Genomic DNA, 25,882 nt, shown 5'->3' on the forward strand with positions numbered 1-25,882 from the left:
CTGATTTTAGAATTATACAGTTCTCACTTGCCTTTATTGTGGAAAATGAGGGATATCTCATAACAAAGCCATCGTCTTACTTGACAGCTCTGGAGCCTCCCAGCTCAATTGCCTGGGATTTATACAAGATAAAATTACAGTGTGTGCAACAAACGACTCGTATCAGATGACACGAGAAAGAATGACCCAGGCAGAGGAGGAATCCCGCAACCGAAGCACAAAAGTTATCAAACCCGGTGGACCATATGTAGGTTTGTATAGATATCGTTCTCCTTCTCACTGATTGATTGGAATAATTCAAGACCACTGTAGGTAAATACTGGTAATACTAACTTAATATTAACACAGAATTAGTTTCCAGAACATTTTGAATAACATAGTCAAAAATCATCTGTTCTCTTTATACCAATAATAAACTGAACAGATAGAAAAGTTCTACTTTCATAAATCTGGAATCCTTTGTTACTTTTACAATGTTGGGATCCGGTCCTGTTACTTTGCTATGTAAGTTTGTGATAGTGGTACCGTTGTGTGTTCTTTGACACTGAACAATGTATTCAATGATGGACTGTATAGGTCTTGTTTGGCATATTTGTAGGGTTATTTTTACAGTAAAATCTATTAGTAGATTTTAAGGTTAAGAGTTTTTCCATTAGTAGAATTTCAGAGGATCTCTGCACAAGGAATTCTTATTGCAAAATATAAAACGTGCTTATAGCAAAGCACGAGGGTGATGCCTTTTTGGTACCTAGCTTGTGATGTCATTCACGGATTCTCATCTTCATCTTTCCATTAATTAAGAAGCTGCCCCAGCCCCATCATCTTTATCATCAACTCACTCAAATATCCATCAGACTGAAGGGTAGTAAGACCTGACCAGCAAGATGAGTCTCTCCATTATGAGCAGTGACCCTAACAATTTTAGAGTTGATTGGCAGTGACTATTAACAGTAATAGGAAGAATTATCAGGAGTGAAGATGAGCTCTTTGAGGCTTTGGTCAGCTTAATAACATAAGTCATCATAGGTAAATGATAGAAAGATAGTAATTTGAAAATATAAATGCATATAAAAACAGTCTCTTGAATAACCAAATTCTTTAATCAACATCATTCCATGGCTTGGTATAATTTTACTTCTGTATTTTCCCATTGCTGACCAGCTACAGTACATTCAGCTTTGAGAAACTCCACTGGTGTCTTTAATAAGTATTTCTTTGGAACAAAGCCAGTGCTCCTGGGACTTGGTGCTTAGCTTAGATACATTTAGTTTGGTTTAACAACAATTCATGGCTTCCCCAGGTATCTGTACCCACGGGGTCCAGTCCCAACCCAGTAAGTTACCAGCAGTGAGATTTTTCATCTTCCCTTTCCTGCTGAATGAGGTAACAACTTCCAACCTCCTTTCTTGCTCTTTATTCTCACAAGTAACTTTTCTCTGCAATAGGCTAAATCTCAAATTGTTTTTGAAATGTACAAGATGTACCACAGTTAAATTTAAGTATGAACAATGAACTTGCTGTCCCTATTGCTTTGAAAGTATTTTTTTATTCTGTCCAGTACCACCATTTTATAAACAGTGAGACAAGTTGGTGTGTTTGATAAAGGAATAGAAGACTGAAGCCATCAAAATGATATTTTTGTCTCAACAGAACTAGCTGAAAAACTTTACCTTGATTTATTCCAAAGTTTGCCAATCAGCAGTGACCACTGTATCTTTCTACTGAATGACCCTTGGGCATCCCCTCTGGTCACGAATGTGTCTGTTTTGATAGGGTCAGGTATAGTTTATCTGCACAGCATGTTACACAGCAGATTTTTCCACACCCATAATCATCTAATGCATGCTCTTCTTAATAGTACAGGAACTGTAGAACTTGCAGGGTTTCTTCAAGGCACTACAATTTTTTTACATTTTTTAGGAGTGACCATGTAAAATTTGAGGTTATCTAAACTTTAAACTTGAGCCATATTACATCCATCCCATTCTCAGACAGGTTAGCCTGCCTTCCTATGCACACACATGCATTTGCCCCATGAGCTGTCTCTGCCGTAGTCCCTGCCAGCCAGTATACTGCACTCTGCTGGGTTCTCGGTGCCCTGGTCACTCACCAGCACAGTACATCGATCTTCTCTGGTCCTCCATCTTGTCTTTAACCTCTTTGGCCTTTTGTCCTATGCGTCACATAACCCAGCTCCTTTTAACTTTTCTTAAGATGGTCTGTATACCAACCCTTTAATTATTTTTATTGCTGTCCCTGGACTGCCTTCATTTCTTCACCTCAGAATTCAAAACTTTGATTTTTTTTTGTTTTTACTTTGTTATGGCATGTTTTGACCTTTTTCTTCTAATCTTACCCATTGCTAGTCCTTTACCATGTTTCTTTCCTTTGAGGTGGCTCAATTTGTAACTGCCTGCTTTTTTTTTTAGTACCTCAGGACTATATGACTCATTCATTTCTTTTAAATGCTAGTCATTCAGCCTTCAGTACTATTACCCAACACTTAAGGAGAGCTTGCTGTGCACAAGACACTGGTTAGCACTATACATGAAGTTACTCACTCAGATCTCAAAACCATCCCATGAGGGAGGTTATGATTACATCTCCATTTTATGTGTCATGTAATTGGTATCAACAAATAGCAAATGATACAGATTTGGCCTTTTAACAAATTGTATTATTTTCTTAAGACAATAGGAGATACCTCTTTAGCTCATCATTGAGTATATAATATGAAATGATACCAGGAGCTCACCTTTGCCACCTTTAGAAATATCAGCAGAACAAGGCTTCTCTCATCAGTGTCAGCCCAGGTAGAAGACAAATAGGAATAATTCTGGTCTCACTGAAAGGTTGTGGTTGACATAATTCCAGGCCAAGCCTCTGGCAGTTGAATTAGGGCACAAGCCCTGTTTAAGGGGATAAAGACTATACTCTAAGGGTCACCCAGGAATATGAGCTTTTACAACTCTTGTAGACTGAAAAAATACAAACTCTATTTTGCATGTGTGGGGGGCAGGAGAGTCTTTAACCTGGGAAACACCATTAGTCCTTCAGAATATTTCCACTTCTAGTCGTGACATTTATATCAGTGGTGAGTACTGTTGTGTTACAATCCTTTCACTTTGTTTTAAAAAAAAAAAACTCCTATCACTAATTACCACTGCTTCCATTTACCAATATGTCTGCTCACTGATTTCTACCTAAATTCTGGAACTTTATTGAATTATAAATTTTTATTACATGCTAATATTTATTTAGGTGTATAAACAAAACCCAAACAACCTAATTTCTAGGATTCTTTTTCCAATTTTCCAACACCCCCCCCCAATCCTCTTTATTTATAATGGGTTGATACATGTGTGAATGACCTTGGACAAATCATTTAACATCTGTGGACTTTAATTTTCTCAATTATTATATAAGGGGTATTTGAACTGGATAACATCGAAGGTCCTTTGTATTTCTAACATTTTGTGACTATTAGGTATATATATATTTAGATAATGAACCTTTCACGGGAAAAAAGAGCATAAATGTCAAATGGTGGAGATGATTTCCTTTGCAGTGGATTATGTATTTAATGATGACAGTCACCCCATCATCAAGGTCCTGCCAGTTTTTTTTAAAGCATTGGGTCAGTGTTGCCAGGGCTTCTGGTCAGGTTCCACAGAACAGAAAAAACAACCGCAGAAGATGGCTACAGCCCCTGCTCTCTTTCTATTGTACTGTTTTAACAACTTCCTTTTAGATTGTTTACTCAGAGCCTCTAGACAGAGGGATAAATACTTTTACCATCTCATATTAAATGGAGATGCTAGAAGTGGACTCCTTGTTATGAAACAGTGGTTCAGATATAGTCCCAGGTTACCCAACTGTCAGACCCACTGCTGCTGTTTATATAAGGAGCCCAGGGAATTGATTAGCAGTTGGGTCTGGGAAGAGAATTAGGTTCTCCCACCGGCTTTATTAGAAGGTCTTTTCTGAGGCAAATGTAAAAAAATAAAAATAAAGCTTTCTGCCCACTTTGAACCTGACATTTTCTTGCCTTTTCTATTTTTCCTTTAGCATCTCAGTTCTGTAACTATTTAGAGCACTGATTTTTTTTCATCTATAGCTTGTCTTACCTTAAACCAGAGGACTCCTTCCTGGTTGAATAGGCACAGACTAATGGGGAGGCAACAAACAAGTGATCTTTGCATAAAACTCATTTGGCCCAGTGTGCCTGGATTGCTCTATCCATTTAAAGGAAAAAAGAGAGTGGGGCATCTGGCTACCTTAGTTAGTAGAACATGCAACTCTTAATCTCTGGGTCCTGAGTTCAAGTCTCAAGTTGGGCATAGAGCTTACATTAAAAAAATAAATAAATAAATAAAAGATAAAAGGAAAAATGAGATAAAGGTAGAGTGAGGGTACTAGGGTTTAGGAGATTCATGTACCAGTAACAGCTTAGCATTAGGCCCCAGGTGAGACTCCACTGCTGTCATATCCCTGACCAGATTCTAATTTCTTGTTGAACATTATACTTACACCCATCTTAGGGGCAAAATGAGCCTCCCTTATTTGTCTGCCCTGTGCTTACTTCAGAGAGGGGCCAGGGTAAACTCAGGAGACCTTGGGGGCTCTCCTGAGACTGAGGATCAGAGGTGGGTCAGACACACAGAGGAGGGAGGGCAGCCTGCAACACACTGGTAGTACTGTCAGTTTTTGTTTCTATTTTTATTTGCCTTCCTTTCTGGCTTAAATTCATTCTAAAAGATCAAACATGGTATGTGTGAGCCTAGCTAAAAAACATTCTCTGTCCACTCCTCCCTAGAGAAGAGTGGTGGGGAGGGTTCCATAGTCAGCTTTGTTTGGGGAAGTAGAAGCTACAGGTCTCAAAGAGGAGGGAAGTGTGGAATTTATAGGCATTTCCTAAACTTTTGTGACCCTGGCTTTATTCCCCCACACACAAATTTCCTATTAAAATTCCAGGGAACAGTACTGTTTGTTAATACCGTTACAACTGAGAAGTGGTAGACTGAAAGGTTTGCATTTGTCACATTAGAACTTTCAGTGTTTCTTCAGATCCTGGCAATGTGGGAATACCACATTGATTCTGGCTCCTCTGCTGTCTACTTGTTACCTTACTGACATTCACTTTGACACTTTGCTAGTCATCAAATACTGATTCAAAGTCTGCTAGGGAACAAATCAGCCACAGCCCTGCCCATGTGCAGCTTACAGCCTAACATGAAGCAATGGCAGACATCAGGTGTTTGTTCATTAAAAAAAAAAAAAAAAAAAAAAAAACCTTTCCCACAAAGAAGTACATGTAGGAAAACTAGGATACTAATAACAGGACCCTTTCAAATGCTAATTGAGCACTTTACCATCTGAGCTTATCCCATTGAAAGCCTCAGTTTTCTCATCTGTGACATGACCATGCCTATTTTGTCAGGTTACTGTGAGGCTTAATGTGTATAAAGGTTTTTAGCACCGTGTCCCCACACCACCACGTAATTGGTTCATGGTAAATATTAGTTCCCTGCCCATCTGACACTGATCTAGCTATCTCTAAATTAAGAAAACTACAGAAACCAGATCTAAATCTTAGGTACCTTAATAACTTTTCTTATCACTGGGCAGTGTTCCTTTAATTTTGAGTTCCTTTGTTGTGCACTATTTTGATCCGATACTTGCAATTCATTATGTCCGGACAGTAGAGAAATACAAGAGCCAGTGAGATATTTCCTTTCCCCTTTATTCTAGACAGGATTGTGTCAAACAAACAGCACCTCTGGCTAGGCCTCAGGACCCCAGTATGGACAGAATTACTGTTCAGTAAAAACTCCTGCCCCATTAAGCCGTTTTCACACCAGACCAGACCAGACAGACCACAGCACTTAAGAGACTGCTTTTACTTACCCATTGATTCTACTTGCTAGTATTGTTCCAGATGCACTTGCCCTACATTGTATGTCATTACCAGCTCCCCTTACTCTTTAACCAGAGGGCACAGCTGGAGGTTTAGAGTGTACTAAAGGTGCTAAAAGATTCCACCTTAGAAACTATAAAATGAGGGTCTTAAACATTTTAATTCTGGTTTTTTCTTCAGCAAGCAATGGTTACCAGGTTTTGTCAGTGACAAGCTATGTCCTAATGGCTCTACACATCCACATAGTATCCAGGTCACTTCAGCCCGCAAATATTTTCTAGAAGTAGCCACTTGCCACTTACCAATGTTAAGTATAAGCAGAAAATGGGTTAATTACCAAATGGCAGTTGCATGGCAGGAATGATGTGAAGGCCTCCTTTTTGCCATTTTCTGTTGCTCTAATTCACCTGTGTAGTCTTAGCCCTGCAGTAGAGATGTCTGCTTGTCTGGCCCTCTCAGACTGTTTTGAGGTTGATTGGTGTTGGTTTTGGTTTTGGTTTTTGACTCCTAAAATTTGTTATGGCTTATTAAAAAGGAGTATGTCTAGCGTATGCCCTTCTGGGTGTTGACTTCAAATAATGCCCTGACTCCCCTCTTTGTGGTTTCTGAATCCGTGAGATTAAAGTAATTTCCCAGCTCAGCCAAAACTAGGTTCTTAGTGAAATACAAGTATTTCTCATGTTTCACATTTGCTATATTCATGTCTGCCAAATAAATGACATATAATATGTAGATTTAAGTTCTGTAAATAGCATAGAAAAACATGGAAATTACTTTATTTCCACTTAATATGAACTACCTAGGACTTTAAAATTTCTAGTCTGTTGCTACAGTGTGTTTCACTAATGCACCATATGTAGCTAAGTGACCAGAATAAGTCTATATACATATTTATTCCAATAAATGGTTCTATCAAAACAATGTCAAATCCATAATTTTAGGCCATTTTTTCAAAATGCTTTCTGTTTGTATACTCTCTTTAAAGTAAAAACTGAAATAAAGTAGCCTTAATTCCCTCCAGATATAAAGAAGTACCTAAATCAGAGTTGAGGAAACTGAGATGCTCATTATGTTCTTACCTGCGAATATGTAACAATGTCATTTCCCCTGGACTTTAGGGAAAAGAGTGCAAATTCGGAAAGCACCTCAAGCTGTTTCAGATGCAGTACCTGAGAGAAAACGGTCAACCCCCATGAATCCTGCAAATACGATTCGAAAAACACACAGCAGCAGCAGTGTTTCTCAGCGGCCATATAGGGACAGAGTGATTCACTTACTGGCACTGAAGGCCTATAAGAAACCTGAGCTGTTGGCTCGACTGCAGAAAGATGGTGTCAATCAAAAAGACAAGAACTCCCTCGGAGCAATTCTGCAACAGGTGAGACACATGGAGAGAGTTCCTTCCCTGTACCTTCTTGTTGAGAAGCTCATTTTAAAAGTCTTCTTATTGTTATTTGAGGTAGAGAAATTTCAGGATTATCTTGATCAATGGTGTATTAATTATAACTCTTGAATACTAAGTCATCTTATTTTAAACATTTAATTAAAAACTAATTGAACTGTAGGTATCTCTAGTAGGTTTTATAAATTAGAGGGTACTGAATTGTTGAATTTTAAAAAAAAATTAAGTTCAAGTCATTTTCTTCATTTGGATTAAACAAATTTTGTGCTTGCTTCGGCAGCACATATACTAAAATTGGATTAAACAAATTTTGCTCTGAAATTCCATAAAAAAAAGTAAGAAGTTTTTGTTGTCTGTTTTTTGGTCTTGAATCACCTAAACTATTGCTGTAATATTGATTCATTTATGTATGTGAGGTTGTATCAGTCTTTGGTTGGTATAAACTAGAATATTTTTACCTACCAGTTTTAAATGCGTCTTGCCCTGCACACTCTTTCTTTACTCTGCCTTTTCCTACCACTGAGAATGCTGAGATCATTCACTTGTCTTCATTAAGGGATATGAATGAGTATTAGCTTTGATCAATTACCTTAATATCGCAAACTTCAAGTGTAAAAGCAGATCATGAATTTTTTTTTTTTTGAAGTCACTAATTTGTCAGACTATAACTTCCTATACTTTCATACTGATTTTTGGTCATAAATGTTGATTAGCATTCGAATCAAAAGATACTTTTCTCCAAAGCAGTAACATTTCCAAAGTTCTTAAATTTCACCATTAAAAAATACAGACTTACAGGTTTTCATTAATTCAAAAAATAACACTTTTAAGCCTTTTTTCACCTATTCCCTTACATTCAAGTCATGATACTAAAATGTTTTGAAAGAATAAAACCAAAATTTCCAGTTCTGGATTAATCAATCTCCAACATCTTGGGCATTCTCAAGGATCTTAATTAAATTACTTGAGTACTTTTTGGAAAAACTTAATTTAAATCCATATGTCACATAACAGTTTTAAGAGCTCAAAAGACAGGATGAAAGAATGAATAAAGATGAGAATGCATGTGTTTTCTTTAAATTTTTTATTTGGGGACAGAGGGAGGTTCAGGTTACAAATCACAAAATACCTGGTGACTGAATCTACAGAAACGTTGTAAATGATCTCCTAGGTTGGAGGATAAGATGACAAAATGATGGCAAAGGCAATTTTTTTTTTTTTTTTTTTTTGGCAAAGGCAATTTATTCACGAAGAGGCTACTACTGGTGTCAGTAGTTATGTGATTATGTATATGTATGTAGACAATAAAGATTTTTAAAAGTAGGTGTGCTTAACTCAGCCACAAATGGGACATAAGTATCATTAGTGTTGATCATTTGGCAGAATCTAGAGCACAGTCTCATCCTAACTGCAAGTTAGAATCTTCTGTAGAACTTTTTAAAAATGCCAGTGTGTGCACTCTTACCCAGCCCACTGACTATACATTGGTCTGGGATACCCAGATACTCAGACTGAGCCATTGACTGAGATGAGAGGGATGGCAAAGGAACAAGTGTATGGAGGGGAATCAGGAATTCTGTTTGGAAGGTGTCTCTTAGACATATCCAAATGGTGATAGATGTTCATTAGTTACATGTAAGGGTCTGGTGTTCGGAAGATAGTTGGAACTGGAGTTATAAATTGGGAGATAGCAGCGTATCAATTGGCTATTGAAAGCTTTAGAGCTGGGGCACCTGGCTGGCTCAGTTGGAGGAGCATTATGGCTCTTGATCTCAGGAGCTTGAATTTGAGCCCCACGCTGGGTGTAGAGATTACTTAAATAAATAAGAAGAGAAAAAGAAAGCCTAGGGCTGAAGGAAGTATCTTAGGAGATGATGACAATGAAGAAAACAGGGCAGATAATAGGTCCTAAGCATTCCAGCATATAGAGAAGAATGCACAGAAAAAGATAAGGAAAAAAGAGGGAAGAGGAGGAAAGCAGGGCAAGGCCCCATTATGAAGCTTAGAGATGAGGCTGGGTGTTGTTGGTCTATGTAGTCCTGAGGATAATAAGAAAACTAAGCATTGTTGGTATTTTTTCCACTTTGAGAAATCTGGTTGTGTCTCATCTTAATGTATTTGCAAATTTGAATCCTAAGCCTACTATTTTCTACTTTATTAAACAGCATTAACATTAGCTTAATGTTAAGCTGTAAGAAAAGCATAAACTACCATGATATATTTGATAGTACTTTATTTTTAAAAAGACACAGAAACAAGTGAAGTTATTTAAAAAGACCATTCTGGTAGGAAATGATAGGAAGGATGCCTTTCTGCCAGACTTAAAAAAGGACTCTTGGTTTGGCACCTGAACTCATACATTTGTATCGTTAATGGAATCTAGGCCTGGACACTCTAGGAATTGCAGTTACACGATAGAAAAAGATTACACTTAAGATTAAACTGGCTGACTAATGACAGTAGTTTGGGGGTTGTTTTGCTGTATGTTCCCATTTGTTGGTTTTCGGGAATTTCAAGGACTTTGAATAAGTGGATCTTCAGGAGAACTGGCAACTACAAGAAGCAGCCTTAGCAAGCCAAGAAATGACAGACAAGGACATCAGAATTGATACTATTTATGGAGATAATTTCTGCTGATTACTGAAGGGAAAGTTTATAACCCAACATTTGGGCACTCTTTGGTTTCTACTTAATACAAATGACCAAGGATTTTTACTGTGATTCAAAAGTAATGGAGTTAAAGACCAGAAGTTAATAATGAAGTTGTTAAACCTAACTCTAAAACTAGAAAAACCTGATTTAAAAAAGTAAAAATAAATAAACCTCCCTCCACTCTTTGCCTAATGTAGGCTGTTGGAATAGAAATATGACATGAAGTGGATGTTCAAGGAAAAAATACTTAGCTACTTATACAAAGTTTTAATTTCCCAAATGAAGTCAAACAGCATTTATTGAGATCTGGCATATGCAAAACTAGCAGTCCCTTTGGAACCAATTGGTACAGTTATTTTCACTGTAAATGCAAAAATGTTGCCTGTTTTGGGTTAGAAAGTAGCAAAAAGATCTAATGCTGTGTTTTCACACCATGTACCAGGTAGCCAATCTGAATCCAAAGGACCTCTCATATACTTTAAAGGATTATGTTTTTAAAGAGCTTCAAAGAGACTGGCCTGGATACAATGAACTAGACAGACGGTCATTAGAGTCCGTGCTCTCAAGGTAAGTTTTTTTTTTTCTTTAAAAATGGTGCAAATAAGTAATTATTTTAGTCGTTATTGTAAGACATTAAGAAGGAAGAGAGAAGCAAAGGTAAACTTTTTATCATGAGCATTTGAAGATTCTCTCCATAATTGGAACCTGTGTATCCTTTACAGAAAACTAAATCCATCTCAGAATGCTGCCAGCACCAGCCGTTCAGAATCTCCTGTATGTCCTAGTAGAGATACTGCATCTTCTCCTCAGGTATTCATAAAATTATATAATCATAGCCCTGAAATGAACCTCAGAGGCCACCTACTTCAGGTAGTCTGATTTGTGCTCGAGAGAAGTGAGGCCCAGAGAAGCAGCATAGCTTGCCTACCCAAAGTCACATGGCTAGTTAGTTCACGGCAGAGCTCCGTCTAGAATTCAGGTCCCGGCTCACAGCCCAGACCTCTTTTTCCTTACACAAGCACTGTTTGACAAAGTGCTTAATATCTACTTTGCTTTTCTATATTTAAAGTTTACATTGTATTATAAGATTATCTCCTTTTCTATTAGGTCACTAACTAGAAGATTTACCTAGTCCCATATCCTATCTCAGATTATACAGAAAATAGAAGATATTTAATACTATCTGAAACATGTTCAAGAAAACTATTTTGGGGGGAAAATGTTTTTAAAACAAGCAAATAAAAAAAAAAAAATCTCTCTTTCATACAGGTCTCCTTAACATACTTTCTTCAGTTAGATCCCAGTCACAGTACTCCATTTAGACCTCAGCTCTTTCCAGCTTAAAGTTTCCCCTAAGTGATTCCTTGGTTCCCTGGTTCGGGGACTGACAATGAGACAGACCTATCTACTCCAGTGCTATTGATCAAGTGCTCCTCTCTCTGGACCCTCCTCCCAGGGATTAGGAGATTGAAAACATGTGTGAGAACAGTAAGCATGCTGTGGGCAAAAGGCTATTGATACATTGAAAACTGTTAGAGGGGATCCCTGGGTGGCGCAGCGGTTTGGCGCCTGCCTTTGGCCCAGGGCGCGATCCTGGAGACCCGGGATTGAATCCCACGTCGGGCTCCTGGTGCATGGAGCCTGCTTCTCCCTCTGCCTGTGTCTCTGCCTCTCTCTCTCTCTGTGACTATCATAAATAAATAAAAATTAAAAAAAAGAAAGAAAGAAAGAAAACTGTTAGAAACCTATTGTGAGGAGCAGAGGAAGAACAAAATAAAAGCAATTATGTCCTTGTGTGTACATTGTCTATAGAAGCCTCACTTTTAATGCCAGCTACCATGAAGTTATTTGTACTCTGATCTAATTATGTAATGGCTGCCAAATCGATGATACTAAATTGAAAACAGAATAAATTAATGGGATGATTAGCTATTATTTTCTTTCAGCTGAAGTTTAGGCCACATCTTTACATTGGATATATGATTTGTACTTTTCAACTATCTGAATTTCCTTTTCAATTTAAATATTGTTGCTGGATTGGGCTAGCACTAGCATAATTTTTTTTTAATTTTTGAAATTAATTCCTTATCATTTTAGTGGACTAGTCATTGAGACTTAAACTTTCCAATCCTTTGAAGAGATATACTTACAAAGGAAGAAACTGAATAGCATTGCATCAACGATGGAGATACTTAGAGAAATTCCTTTGAAAGTGCTGCCTGTTCCCATTTGAAGACAAGTGAAATAATAAATAACAGCCAAAATATTTATAACTGGAGCATCTTAACACATTAGAGGAGATTAAATAAGTGTAAGCTTTTATTGCCCTTTGCCTCCCCTTAGTTCTGACAGCGTGAAATGGTACAAACTGCTTTCTCCGCTTTCTCAATATAACTAGGTCAGCTCTGGCTCACAGAGGAAGGAGGTTACCTCTATTTAATACTCTCTGAAGTGGTATAGTCCACATAGATTGGCATAGTCTCTCGAAGAACTTAAGAGTGCAGCTCTATGATCAGAAAGTATAAAGTACTCCAAGAAACATATTTGCCAGATTCTGTTTTTTTATGTTAGACGTGAAAATTTATTTCCCTTTTGTTTTTGTGGATTGTCTGTTCCTGCTTGAGCTTGCAGAATGGTTAACACAATGCCGATGATAAACTTAAGAATGAATAAAATCGTTCCGTTGTTCATGTGGTAACTGGTGATGCATGTGTTGAGTTGTCATACAAACTGGCTCGTTTTTTTTCTCCTTCCCTTCCCCTACAGAAACGGCTTTTAGATTCAGATTTCATTGATCCTTTAATGAATAAAAAAGCTCGAATATCTCACCTGACAAACAGAGTGCCGCCAACATTAAACGGCCATTTGAATCCCACCAGTGAGAAATCTGCTGCGGGCCTCCTGCCGCCCCCTGCAGCCGCTGCCATCCCTACCCCTCCACCGCTGCCTCCAACCCACCTGCCTGTCTCTAATCCTCCTCAGACTGTAAACTCTAACTCCAATTCCCCTAGCACTCCAGAAGGCCGGGGGACTCAAGACCTACCTGTTGACAGTTTTAGTCAAAACAGTAGTATCTATGAGGACCAGCAAGACAAATATACCTCTAGGACTTCTCTGGAAACCTTACCCCCTGGTTCAGTTCTACTACAGTGTCCAAAGCCTATGGAAGAAAACCATTCAATGTCTCACAAAAAGTCCAAAAAGAAGTCTAAAAAACACAAGGAAAAGGACCAAATTAAAAAGCATGACATTGAGATGACAGAAGAAAAGGAAGAGGACCTTAAAAGAGAAGAGGAAATTGCCAAGTTGAACAACTCCAGTCCAGATTCCAATGAAGGTATGTTTTACACTTGTAAAGCCAACTGCATGTGTTCAGTGGATGGGCAGTGCAGACTAATGATTGTGAGAGATTATGCTGTTTATAACTAGTATTGCTTTCTTATCAAATGACCTTCTGTTATTAATCTTAGTGTTGTGCTTTTGAGCAGATTTTTTTCTTGCATTTAACAGTGGTGGATTTCTGTCTCTTTTTAGCAAACTATTAAACAGTTTCTATATTTAAGAATAAGACGATAACATTTGAAAATGACTTTATTATCCTCTAGAGACCCTCTTCTAGAAGGTAGGCTATGTTGCTTTTTTCCCTGTCAGGGTACTGCACAACCTCAACATGACCTATTATATGCCAGTCTTGAACTAATTTAACCAGACATGCAATTAGTGATAAAAATAATTCTTTTCCTTCTTTGCCAAAGAAACAGGGTCACCCCTGCCTTAATTAATATTAACACAGGGGAAATGTCAAATTCTTTATAAAAACAGGCAAGGTAAGATTGCGTATGCAGATCCATCACATCATCTTTATTCAGAGCGAAAGCAGTTTTTCTTATGTAAGGCTGTTGGCAATTTGCTTGATAGAACTTAAATTCCTTTTTAATTTTAAGAACACTGTTCTAGTAAACTAGTATTAATTGTTACTAGTAAAATTTAACCATTTCAAGCTTTTGGAAACTTTAAAAGCCAGATAGCTAGAGATGCAAAGAAGCTTGTAACAATGCTTTATTTCTAAAGGAAAGCTAATCAGAAAGACCACTTACTTGAGGTGTAATGATCTTTGACACCTAGTGACAAAATTTTATTTTTCTTATTTAAAAGTTATCCTCTAAAACTTAATATCCCCCTGCCAGCACATCAGAGATTCAAGCCCATCATTTAGCGTTGTTGCCGGTTTTAAACCCAGCTGAACTAAAGCAAAATTCTCTAGGAAAATGCAACTTTAGAAAAGTTACTTTAATGAATAGAGTTTAAGGAGTGTTACATTTCTGTAATTTTCCCATAATACTAGAAGTCTGCAATCCTTAGATTTAACTGACCATTTTTACCACATGAGAGAAACTTTGCAGAATAGTATGATGCAGTGTCTTCATTGACCTGGATTGAGTATACTGCACATCAAAGCTTATCTGTTGAAATATTTAGATCAGTAGGGTACTGTATAGTGGCCCAAAAGGTAGCTGTAAGCTTTTCCCCTCAAATACTATCGTACTCAAATTTGCCAGGTCAGGAAAAGGCAAGAGGTAATAAAACTTTGTGTTCAGAGTTGGCAAGCCGTGTTCCTGGTTATATCCACACTTTCTACCCTGAGGTGGTGATTCTGAGTCAGCCTGGTGGTGCTGGGAGGACTGGATCCCATAAGTTGAGACCTACAGTAGAGTTTGAGTGAGACCTATTCTCTGAATCTGTCCCTGAGAATGTAGTACTTCTCAAAGCCAATTGAGATTATCACAAAATACTGAGGATGGATCCAGACCCACATCCCCTGAATCTGTTGAAATTTATCTGATGTCTGTGACAAAGAGGAAGCCAGGTGACATACACTTAATGCCTTTTCCTTTAAGACTCAGGCTGTCATAAAAACACAGACTCAGGCTTTAGTTGCACATACACGTGCACGCATACATGTGACTATGAACAATAAGCCCACAGTCTGCATAATTTATTTAGTATTTAGTTTAAAATATTAAACCAAGAAATGACTAAATTTTCATTTTTGTTTACATTGAACATGTATGTTTTGCCAGCAGGCAGGGTTAGGATTTGAGTTATTAATTCTACCATGAAAGATAAAAAATTACCCTATAAAAGTCTAAATATACCCTCAGGAAATGGAGCATTCCCACAAACAGACTACTGACTGAGGGATTTTACACACTTTCAGAGCATAGCTCTGAATGACTGGCAGTCTACTTGTTTGTCTATTTATTTATTTTGTCCTCTTAAAAACGAATCCATAGTATTATGAGATGTAGAGATGAGAGGAGTGTAAATCGGGATTCAGTAATGACTTATTTTAAATTACTTTCAACTGATAGGGGAAGACTTGCTCACTGCTTCCTCTGTCTGCATACAAAAAGGGTAGGAATGAAATACAGTGACCAGAGCAGACTGCTACCTGACTTCATTGTCTCATCTGCCTTGTTTGAATCCTATGAAAAGTAGATGTTGATGTAAAATTTGTATCTTCCATTGTCTGGCTGCATCTGCCACCACAATCTTTGAATTGCTGGGCAGATGCCACAACTGTTATGGAAAGAATAGAAGATTGACCTTGGGTTAAGATGGAATTCCTTTATTGTGCAGACACTGCAGTAGCCAGGGCGCTTTCAATGCCTGGCGTCAGTTCTGCTGGCCCTGGTCATAGGGCCTCTATTGTTTGTGTTCAATTGTATTCCTTGCTCACTGTTGCTTATTGAGATGGAAGAATAGAATTTGAGGAAGAGTGTTCCAGATGTTTCTGATCTATTTTAGAATTATAGGCATTTTATAACCATACTGTTTGGTGAAAGCTAATTTTTTTTTCGTTGTAGGAGTTAAAGAGGGTTGCACTGCCTCCACGGAGCCTTCTTCAACAATTGAACTCCCAGATTATTTGATGTAAGTTCAGATGTCTGCCAATGGGAGAGAACTGTTTAATTTTAGAAAGTTTGCAAATTCTTTTCCCATAATTTGCAAATCAGAAAAGAGGTTCCAGAAATAGAGTCCTGGAGCCACCCCTGCATTTGAAAGGCTGCCATTAAGCCTGCTCGTCCCAAATCCACCCCTGTCTGCCTGAGCAGGTTGCGCCTCCCCCTGCTCTGAGCTCTGCTCCATGGCCTTTAAGTATAGAGAAGCCTGTCCTTTGTTCTGGGGCCAGGCCAGGCATTTGATTATGGAAGATTTCAGGGATCTGACTCTTCAAAGCTGACAGTCTATCAATGCACATTCACTTGTTCCCCCCAAAGAGAGAGTTTATTACTGATAAAGAGCTTAAACCTCCACAGTTCATACAAAGTGGAGATAGATGGATTTTCATTTCAATAAAACTCTGCCATCGAATTAATTTTAAGAGTAGAGAATAGTAAAATTTGATCATTCCACTTCAGTACTGGTTATAATGTTTGTCCTGTTATGGCAACAAGTTGCTAAACGCTGAGCTGGGGACATTTTTGTAACTGGTTATCACAGAAATTATAACTTGTACACATAATTCTAGCTTTTTCATAGACTCAAAGGCTTCTGGAAGAAGAAATAATTAAGTTGCAAGAGCCTGGAAAAATGGAGATTGGAAGAGCAAACAGATTTGGCTGTAGATAGCTTTGAAAATCAACAAATGGGCAAAATAATTTGAATGTAGATTGGAAAATGAACTCTGAGCTATATGAACACTTTTTCTCTCAGTAGCATCTCATAGTGGACAAAGTTAAACTATGCCGTTTAGCCCTCCATGTACCATGAAATATTCATTTCTAGAGTAGAGAACATTTTATACTGATAATGTGTTACTTTTGCTTAACAGTAGTGCGAAAGCTATACTTAATGGGGAATGATACAGCATGAAACCATAATGCTGGTTATCATCTCTTAACTAAAAAGAACCCAAGAAACCATGCTGAGTACTCTCTCATCTGAGGTGGTATGGTTTTAGAGTTCTGGGAGGGAGCTTTGGAAAGCAGCCGCCACTGAATTGGCCCAGGAAGGGTTGGTTGGGGGACAGCTCGTGGCTCCACCGATGAGGGGTCCCACTTCTCCTTAAAAGTCTTATGAAAGTTGGTCCCCTCCAAATGACAGCTGCAGTACTGTGCTTTCATTCTCTTATGATGGATTTTAATTCCCCTTTTTTTTGTAATGGTGATATAGATTGATTATATGTGACAAAATCACAGGGGGAGACTAAAAAATAATTCTAATCTTTTCCCTATGGATTTAGGATGTTGCTGTGTTTTGTCAGCTTAACCAGTTAGTTCTATATTTAAAAACTTGTTTTTAACTCCCTAATCTTAAGGATGGTTGCTGCATCTGCTTCAGCGTGTTTTGATGTTTGTCATGTTTCTGGCTGTTAAAAATCATGAAAGTACGTAACCTCTGTGATTGCTCAATTTATTTTATCCTGAAACTGATATAAAAACAGCAAATTTTCTTAAAATGGTGAGAAACCATGAATTAAAAAAAAAAAAAACACTGAAATTACAGAACTTAAACTTCCGGTTGTTTCGTAAGAAAACTAAAAAGGACATAATAAAACCTTAATGATCAGCCTCTGAATAATTCATACTTAAACTACAATATTCCTAATTTTTATATAATAAGAATACTTCTGTTACTTTTGTTTGTGAAATAGCCAAACCCTTTAAAAGTTTATTCCATCACTGCATAGGAACCAACTAGAGAACCGTAACAGTTTTTGTTAAAAACAGTGAAATGCTTTTCGTTAAAATGCCAGTATAACCAAATAATCTTCTATAATAGCAACACAGCTGTTGGCTAGTTTGGTATTTTTCCCTAAGGAAATTAAATATAATAATGAGGGTATAGACTTGGGTCTGATTTTGAGAAAGCAGGATATTTTATAAAGCAAATTAAGCCTAGTTTCACAAGCACTTTAGCCATTTTGCTTACATACACTTATCCCCAGGAACTTCTTTTCCTGCCCTGGGCTTCCTCTGGTGTGTAGTCAGGACAGCCCTGTCTAGGAGAGGACAGCTTGCTGCTTGGCTGGCCACGTTCCTTTTACAGCAAAGACACCAGCAGGACGCTTTAAATCAGCATACTACTGCTGTCTCAATTACACTTAGAAAAATAAACCTCCACAGTGTCTAACTCAGCATGAATAAAAATATTAATGGGGACATTAAGGTTGCTCAGTTGCATCACTTTTCTCACATTTCCAACCAGACATTTTGCTGTCTAAAACCATTTTTGTAGAGGACTGAACTCCAAGGTTTTCCCACAGTCAAGAATATATGTGCATGCCTGGGGCATGCTGAACCACCTGATACCTGCCTGAAAATTGCTTTCAAATCTCAATTTTTAATCTCAAAAAGTCCAGGGAATTTTGCATTCTGTAATAGGAACACAGAGTACAGAGACCCAGGCCAGACTTTGGTGTGATCCCACTTCCCAGAACCACAAATAATATTAACTTTGTCGTAATAATAAAATGCAGTTTTAATTTGCTTACTGCTGAGTAAACTGACACTGGGAAAATGGCCTTCACTCACCAGTTTCGTAGAGTTATTCACAACCTGAAGTAAAACAGGTTTATGACATTTTTATTAAAGTAAATTAGAATAATAGTAGACACTGTTCAGTTACAGACTATGATACTTAAGTGTTGAAAAAGAACTAGAGAAATATGCTTTTTTTTCTTTCTTTTTCTAGTCTCATTTCAAAAGAGACAATTACTCTTTTGTATTTTATACATTTGCCTAGTCAAACGTGGGAGGAAAGAAGTAGAGGGAACAAGCCAGAGGCACCTTGCTGGCAGCAGGTGTAAACGGTCAAAAGGCAGACTTCCTCATATAAAGCAGCAGATCTAGAGAGAGCTTTGACTTCAGCATTTAGTGACTATGTGACACTCTCTGGTTTCATGTCACTCACCAACTCCTGTTTCCATGTGACGCAAAACAGATGGGTTGACCTCTGCCGCTAGTGTAGTAGTGAATTATTTTGGATAGAGAAAGGCTTAGAAAGCCAAATCTAGGTAAGTGTTGTTTTCTAGTCACACTTCAGTTCCACTGCCAGCATGTCTTTTTCACATTTACTTTCCTTCACTGACGGTCTTAAGCTCTCCTGTGGGATAATTTCACCTGGAGGTTGTCTGAAGGAGTGACATGGCACCAAACAGTGACAGACCAGCATTCAATGTAGGGAAACATGCTTGGATGCAGTTTCTAAGTATTGGGTTTAAATGTAAGATGTGAATGATGTTGACTATAGTCTCTTTTCATTTCTCTCATTTCTTTATTCTTTTTAGAAAATATATTGCTATTGTCTCCTATGAGCAACGCCAAAATTACAAGGATGACTTCAATGCTGAGTATGATGAGTACAGGGCCTTGCATGCCAGGATGGAGACTGTAGCTAGAAGATTTATCAAACTAGATGCACAACGAAAGCGGCTTTCTCCAGGCTCAAAAGAGTATCAGGTAAACATGTTTGCTCCTAGATAGGCTGACTTCCATATTTTACCCTATTGGTTCTCTCCTGGCCCTTCCCTAGGCACCCTATTGGCCTTCAGAGCATGTCTTCCGGCAAACCAGCCTCTCTGCAGCTTTTGGTCTTCATTTAAAATTAGCTAGGAATGAATGAATGAATGAATGAATGAATGAATGAATGAATGAGATTAGAAAACTAAAGAAATAAGTTAATACAGTGAACTGTATTTCTGTCAGTGGAAAAAAGTAACTTTTTTAAACAACATAGTATGTATAAAATATATAACATGCTTTATATTTATATGACATAATAAAGTATTGAGAAAAAAAGCAAACAACTAAATAGGAAAAAAGTTGGATTTGGGATTCACTGAAACATTTGATTGCACTACCAACTCAGGCTATAGCTGCTAGAGCTGGTGCTGTTCCCCAAATTGTTATATCAAGTACATTTTAAAAAAACAAAAAAAAAAAAAACTCAATCTGGCATATAATAGGGAAGATAGAGATATAGAATATAAACAGGGTTTAATACCACAGAGATTTGGGGTTTAAATGAAGAAAAGTTTGGTATTTCCAGCTCTTCCAGAGACTGACATATGTTAACACATACTAATCTGTTTTCACTTTCAAACTTTAAGTAGCAGTATTACCACAACTGACAGACAGACCCATGTACTCGTTGTTCTCATAGTTAATAAGCAAAAGGATTAATACAAATGAATGTTCCCCTCCTTGTGTAAGCCACATAACTTGTTGCACTTCACAACCATAGATGGTGCCTTCACTCTGGCCTCCCACTGTTGTTCTGACAGGAATCTACATGAGAGAATGGGTTTCCCACAATGGGGAAAACAGACTACTTAGAGTTATAGAAGACTTTGTCAGAGGAATTAGTATTTGAGGGTGTAGGAGGTCTTGATATGGTGGTTTGGGGTTTATTTTTTTATAAAAAATACTGGTTTATTTACCAGTATACTATGATTATATTTAAACTAAAATATAATTCCAAGGACTACTTGTGGTTAGGAGGAGGCTCCAGAACTAGACTGGGTTTGATTCCCAGCTGCACCATTTAATATTTGTGTGACTTTGAGCAAGTTATCTAATCTTAATCAAAATCCCCATCCATAAAATAAGGTGATTAGAAAGTGCAGAATAAATGTCAGCATTTGGTAACTGCTTAAATCCATACTATGTAAGGTCACATTAGTATTAACCAGGTTCTCCTAACAGCTACCTAATATTCCTCTCTAGAGGCGATCAATAGTACTTGTTTCCAGTGTATTCTTTCAGAGGTCTGTGTATGTGTTTGTAAGATATATATACACAAAATTCACATGTGGGCCATATGTAGTTAAATTTAGGATGTCATCAATCACAATATGTACCATTGTCTTAGGTTCCAGTAAGTTAAACTGTGATACGTTACTTATCTCATTAAAATGAAATGTGCATCTTAGAAGTAATGAAGTTCTTAGAATATGTCATTCTGTTTCTAAACAAATAATATCAAACTGTATTAATCATTCTGCACTTTGCTTTTTTCACTAAACAATATAATGCACCGTAGGGAACTTTATATAAGTATGGGAAGCACTTTTTAATGACCTCTTAGTATTCCTCTGTATGGATTAACAGACATTTAGATTCTGTTTACTGTATTTTGCTTTACAAACAGTACTGCAGCAAGTAACCTTGTACACACAGCGTTTCACTCAGGCACAAGCACATTTGAAAGAGAAGTATAAATGCTGAGTCAGTTCTGCATTTGCTATTTTGATAGCAGTTGCCAAATTGCCTTCTTTAAAGATTGTACCAATTTACATTCCCATCATCAGTATTTCCCACACCCTTGCTGAATGTGTTAGCTGTATATATTGCCAAAAACAAAAAAGTTCCCTTCTGATTTTAATTTTTAATTTTGTAGAATGTTCACGAAGAAGTCTTACAAGAATATCAGAAGATCAAGCAGGTAGGAATCATCACTGTGGGTTTCCTGACCCCATAGTTGGGAAGTATTACAAATTCTGCAACCTAATTCCTCCTTGTTTTTTTCCTCTACAGTCCAGTCCCAATTATCATGAAGAAAAATATAGATGCGAGTATCTTCATAACAAGCTGGCTCACATCAAAAGACTAATAGGTGAATTTGACCAACAACAAGCAGAGTCATGGCACTAGATCTCTGCTTGGACCGGAAGATGTGAATAAACTTAAGCTTATTTATTTAAAATTCCAAATGAGTTGCTCTAAGATTCTAAAAAAATGAAACTTTGCTTGTTGAAAGTTTCAGTATTAGTAAACTTGAGTTATTTACTTTTTTTTTTTTTTCCACTTTACTTTGCTTCCCTGCATTTTTGAAGCTGCTTTTTCTGGTCCTTCTCTCCCCACCCTCACCCTACCCCCCAAGACTTATGTTTGTCAATAGGAATAATTTTTTTTTTTTTTAGATATTGGGGATCCAGTGTCTATACTTTAAATCAGTTCTTTTCCTTAAAAACTTATGTTTGTCATTAGAAATGATTTTTTTAAGATATTGGGGATCCAATGTCCATACTTCAAAGTTGTGTGTTTAAAAAACAAGTCATGTGCAAAGTGAAATGCTTTTGGATAAACATAAGCCTATTTTCTGACCTTTCTTAATGCAAACTCTTTGCCTTAAATGGTAGAATATTTAGAAATTTGCACAAAATACAAAAAAAAATTTAAACATTGTTTTGGAGGGTTAAGAAACAGAAAGGTGTACATGTGTGGGTGCATAAATATGCACCCACAGATGTACATACAGCCTGACTTGATCTAGACAGTAAATCCGCCCTGCAAGTTAACCCCCCATTGCAATGGTTGCCTTAAGGTGTTTGCTAGTTGTGTACATAGTGTGGTTAATCATTAGCTACACTGCTTCCCACTTGGTTAGAGCAATGGGAAGCATACTGTGGCCTACCAGCGTCTGAAAGCGTGTGCTCGACCTGTATGTGTGCAGAGGTGGTGTGGATGTGAGCGTGCATGGAGGAAAAAAGCTGCTACTCTCAGTAGGCCAAACGCTCAGGTTAAACAACTGACGAGTGTTACTGTAGGGGTATTGTTTTGTTTTCCTGTCAAATTGCTACTTCTATTGTAGAAGACAAAAGCATTTCCATTTCAACAGTCTGTCAGCTTTATTAATGTTGGGCAAAATCAATATGTTATGAAAATGAAACAGATCTATAGTTTTGGGGCAAAATTATAAAAATTAAACATGTAGGTAACCTATTTATATACTGCTATAAAGTATTTTTTGAAGAGAGATATGCAAAGAAGCTATTACCTACATGAAATGTATATTTAAAGATTTTTTTTTTCATCCTGGGAGCCAGGAATATATAAAAAAAAAAAAAGAGAGCGGATATATTTAACCATAACATACTGTGATTCATCAAACAGCACAAACTTTCATTTCATGGAGTTTATCTGTTGACGTTGATTTAAACTATCATTTGTTTTATCATGTGGGAACATAAGTTATGTGGTCAAAAATATAAGGATTTTGAACTAATGTTGATTCAAGTTGTGTTGTCTTATCGTATTGTCTTTTCAAAGTGCTGCCAGTTGAAAAGGGAAGCATTATGTTTACAAATCTGTTTTGAAATGTTTGCCAAAATTTTGGTAGTATCTTTAATAAAGATGTTTGTCTCCAGCATCCAAAAAATAAATAATAAATAAATAACTTTGTTGTGTATCAGTGTAAACCAGAAAATGTTGGTATCTAGAAAACCTGAGAGAGCATATAGATGAACTGTTCTCTTTGCAGTTATCCTAAAGCATTAACTGGAAGTGTGGATACTATAGAAGAGTTTACAAAAGTAAACAGACTATGCAAAGACTGATAAAAGACCATGTGCACTATAACTCTATAACATCACTACAGAAATGAGATTTCTATATAGCGTGGACCTCTTAAGGAATTGGTTTCTTTTCACACTGAGATCCCTGGTGCTCTTCCTTTTACCTCAGAATGGGTACAATCATTACTAAATGTTCATTGATTTCAAATTTTGAGTTGTAAAAAGATAGGTAAGGAAACTTAATTGGGGATAACTTTGTTCCATATGTTATGGTGGAGGCTCCTGAGGGATTTGTCTGTAGGTAATGACCTCACTGGTGTCGTTTCTTGGACATCTTGGCCTTTTAATCAAAGATTTCTGCTGCTATTTGCTATGAGCAGTGTTTCTCAAAAGCAAGGTGCTTAGACCATTTGCATCACCCAAATTAGAATCTCTAGGTATAGGGCCCAGGTATCCACACTTTTGTAAATATCCTCCAGGTGACTTTTGCAAGTGAAGGCATGAGAACCATTGGCTTAGGTAAGGTGTTAAATCTTTGGGTCTTGAGATATCAAAGTCTTGAAGTTGAACTATTGGCTTTTTTTTTTTTTAACCCCATCCCTGTCAGCAGGTACAAATCACTCTTCCCCTCTACAAGATTGTGAGGCACCCTCTCAACTCTTTCACTGCCAACTCTTATTTCAGAACTTGTTTAGGAACAAGCCTTCTAGTTGGTCCTTAGTCCTTGGAGCTCCCACCGACATACATCAGCACATCTTCTGGTTTACAAATTGGGTAATAATGGAAGCTGGAGATATGTTATGAAAATCCAGCACTGCACATTCATAGACTTGACAACCTACCTATAAAAGCCTTAATTTAGATATCTGATGTGCACATTGGGCAGATCCTTGCAAGATCTGTATCAGTTGCAAATCTGAGTTATGAATCACTCAATCTGCTATTACCTGAGGCTGCATCTCTTTGAAGATGAGCATGAGCCTGTTAAAATGCTTAAAATCGCCCTTTACCTAGTACTGCAAAACTTACTCGCAACTGCTGCAGGAATGAGTGGCCACTTAGTGCCAGTTACTCTGGTAGAAGAATTTCTTTAGTCATTTTGAGAGATCCAGTAAGTATAAAACAGCATTATCAAGGTGAGAGAATGCATTATTTATCACATTTCATCTAAAATAATTTGAAACACTTTTGGAAATTTTTACCAACAGCAGATTAACTCCAGACTGAATGAGCAGCCTATTTAATATAAACCAAAAGGAACATTGACTAGATGTGATTTTGTTTTTTAAGTAGGGATTCTGTTTCCTATCTTGTCATGTATTTCCCTTGGAATACTTGAGAGGGGGTAACGTCCAACTCTAGTGATGGATGTTTAGTGCTTGCTCTCACAAAAATAATTGGTGTGATCAGTTTATGTCATTGCTCCATGCACACCGATCATTAAAAAATTCAGTATTAACTTTCCTTTCATCTCTAATTGATCTTCTAAACCTTATAGTTTTCTTTTTCCTTAAGTATTTCACCTTATTATGTAAAACAAATGCATACTTGGATGTTGGAAGCAAGACGCTGAAATGAGGATTAGACACAAGTGGTTCATTAGTTCCAGCACTCTCCTTGGTTGCCTTATCCCTTCCATTAGTGCATTCTTTGCTTCTGGAACTTGGCTGAAACCCTTCAACCAGTCCATGGTGTTTCTGGCAGTGTGAGTGTTGAGTCCTGTATGCTTGGTATATGCCCTTACTACTTTTGAAGTTCATACGGTTTATTTCTTGCCTGAGTATTACTAAATCCTTTTCTTATGTATACCAGATGGGGGAAAAATTAAAGCCAGCATTACGAGGAACCTTTTGTAAAAGGATATTAACTGACACTACTAAATGAAGGCAACAGAAGATGTTATCATTGTTCTTTGTAATCTGAAACTAAACAAGGCTGGGAGGCTCATTTCAAAATATTTTGAAGTGGAGTGTGTGTGTGTATACACACACACACTTGTTTCTCAGTTGTTACACCCAAACCATGTTAGGACTCTCAAAGGTAAAATGTCACAGGGACTTTTCAGTTGTTACAAAGCTCAGCAGCTGTGGTGGTCCCTTTTGTTCTACACCAATTTCAGTTCAATAAAAATGTTAACTTTGCAATTCTGGTAATTGTTTTTCCTTTGTCTCATTTCAAGGCTCTTAAATTTATCTTTAAAAAAAAAAAACCCACAACAAAGTGCTCTCTGATGCTCTACTGTAAATGATCCTCCTAGAACAGAGATACTTCTTGTTGGTGACTCTAGGAATCCGGGGCCAGGTATCTGCTCCAGGATCCTGCCTGGTTTTGTGTGTGTGTGTGTGTGTGTGTGTGTGTGTGTGTGTGTGTGTGTTTTAAGATTTTATTTATTCATGAGAAACATACACACAGAGGCACAGACACAGGCAGAGGGAGAAGCAGGCTCCATTCCACGCAGGGAGCCTGACGTGAGACTCAATCCTGGGTCTCCAGGACCACACCCTGGGCTGAAGGTGGTGCTAAACCACTGAGCCACCTGGGCTGCCCAATCCTGCCTGTTTTCTAAGTGTATCGCATGCCCTCCAGAGGTGATATCTACTCAAACAATAAT

General features: G+C 37.5%; 1 protein-coding gene across 3 annotated transcripts in view; it reads left to right on the plus strand.

The window, feature by feature from the left end:
* The window catches only part of ELL2 (elongation factor for RNA polymerase II 2), a 72,843-nt gene extending 47,428 nt beyond the window's left edge, over positions 1–25,415 (plus strand). For all 3 annotated transcript variants that reach the window (XM_025436925.3, XM_049108197.1, XM_025436926.3), the window contains 9 exons: positions 88–251; positions 7,036–7,295; positions 10,414–10,538; positions 10,694–10,781; positions 12,738–13,308; positions 15,839–15,905; positions 19,264–19,435; positions 21,375–21,419; positions 21,512–25,415. In XM_025436925.3, the coding sequence (XP_025292710.1) occupies positions 88–251; positions 7,036–7,295; positions 10,414–10,538; positions 10,694–10,781; positions 12,738–13,308; positions 15,839–15,905; positions 19,264–19,435; positions 21,375–21,419; positions 21,512–21,628 (1,609 nt within the window). In that variant the 3' untranslated portion in view covers positions 21,629–25,415. The remainder of the gene's footprint in view (positions 1–87; positions 252–7,035; positions 7,296–10,413; positions 10,539–10,693; positions 10,782–12,737; positions 13,309–15,838; positions 15,906–19,263; positions 19,436–21,374; positions 21,420–21,511) is intronic.
* Positions 25,416–25,882: the final 467 nt, after the last annotated feature.

This window comes from Canis lupus, chromosome 3, assembly GCF_003254725.2.
Source record: "Canis lupus dingo isolate Sandy chromosome 3, ASM325472v2, whole genome shotgun sequence".
In the NCBI taxonomy this organism is placed as follows: Eukaryota; Metazoa; Chordata; class Mammalia; order Carnivora; family Canidae; genus Canis; species Canis lupus.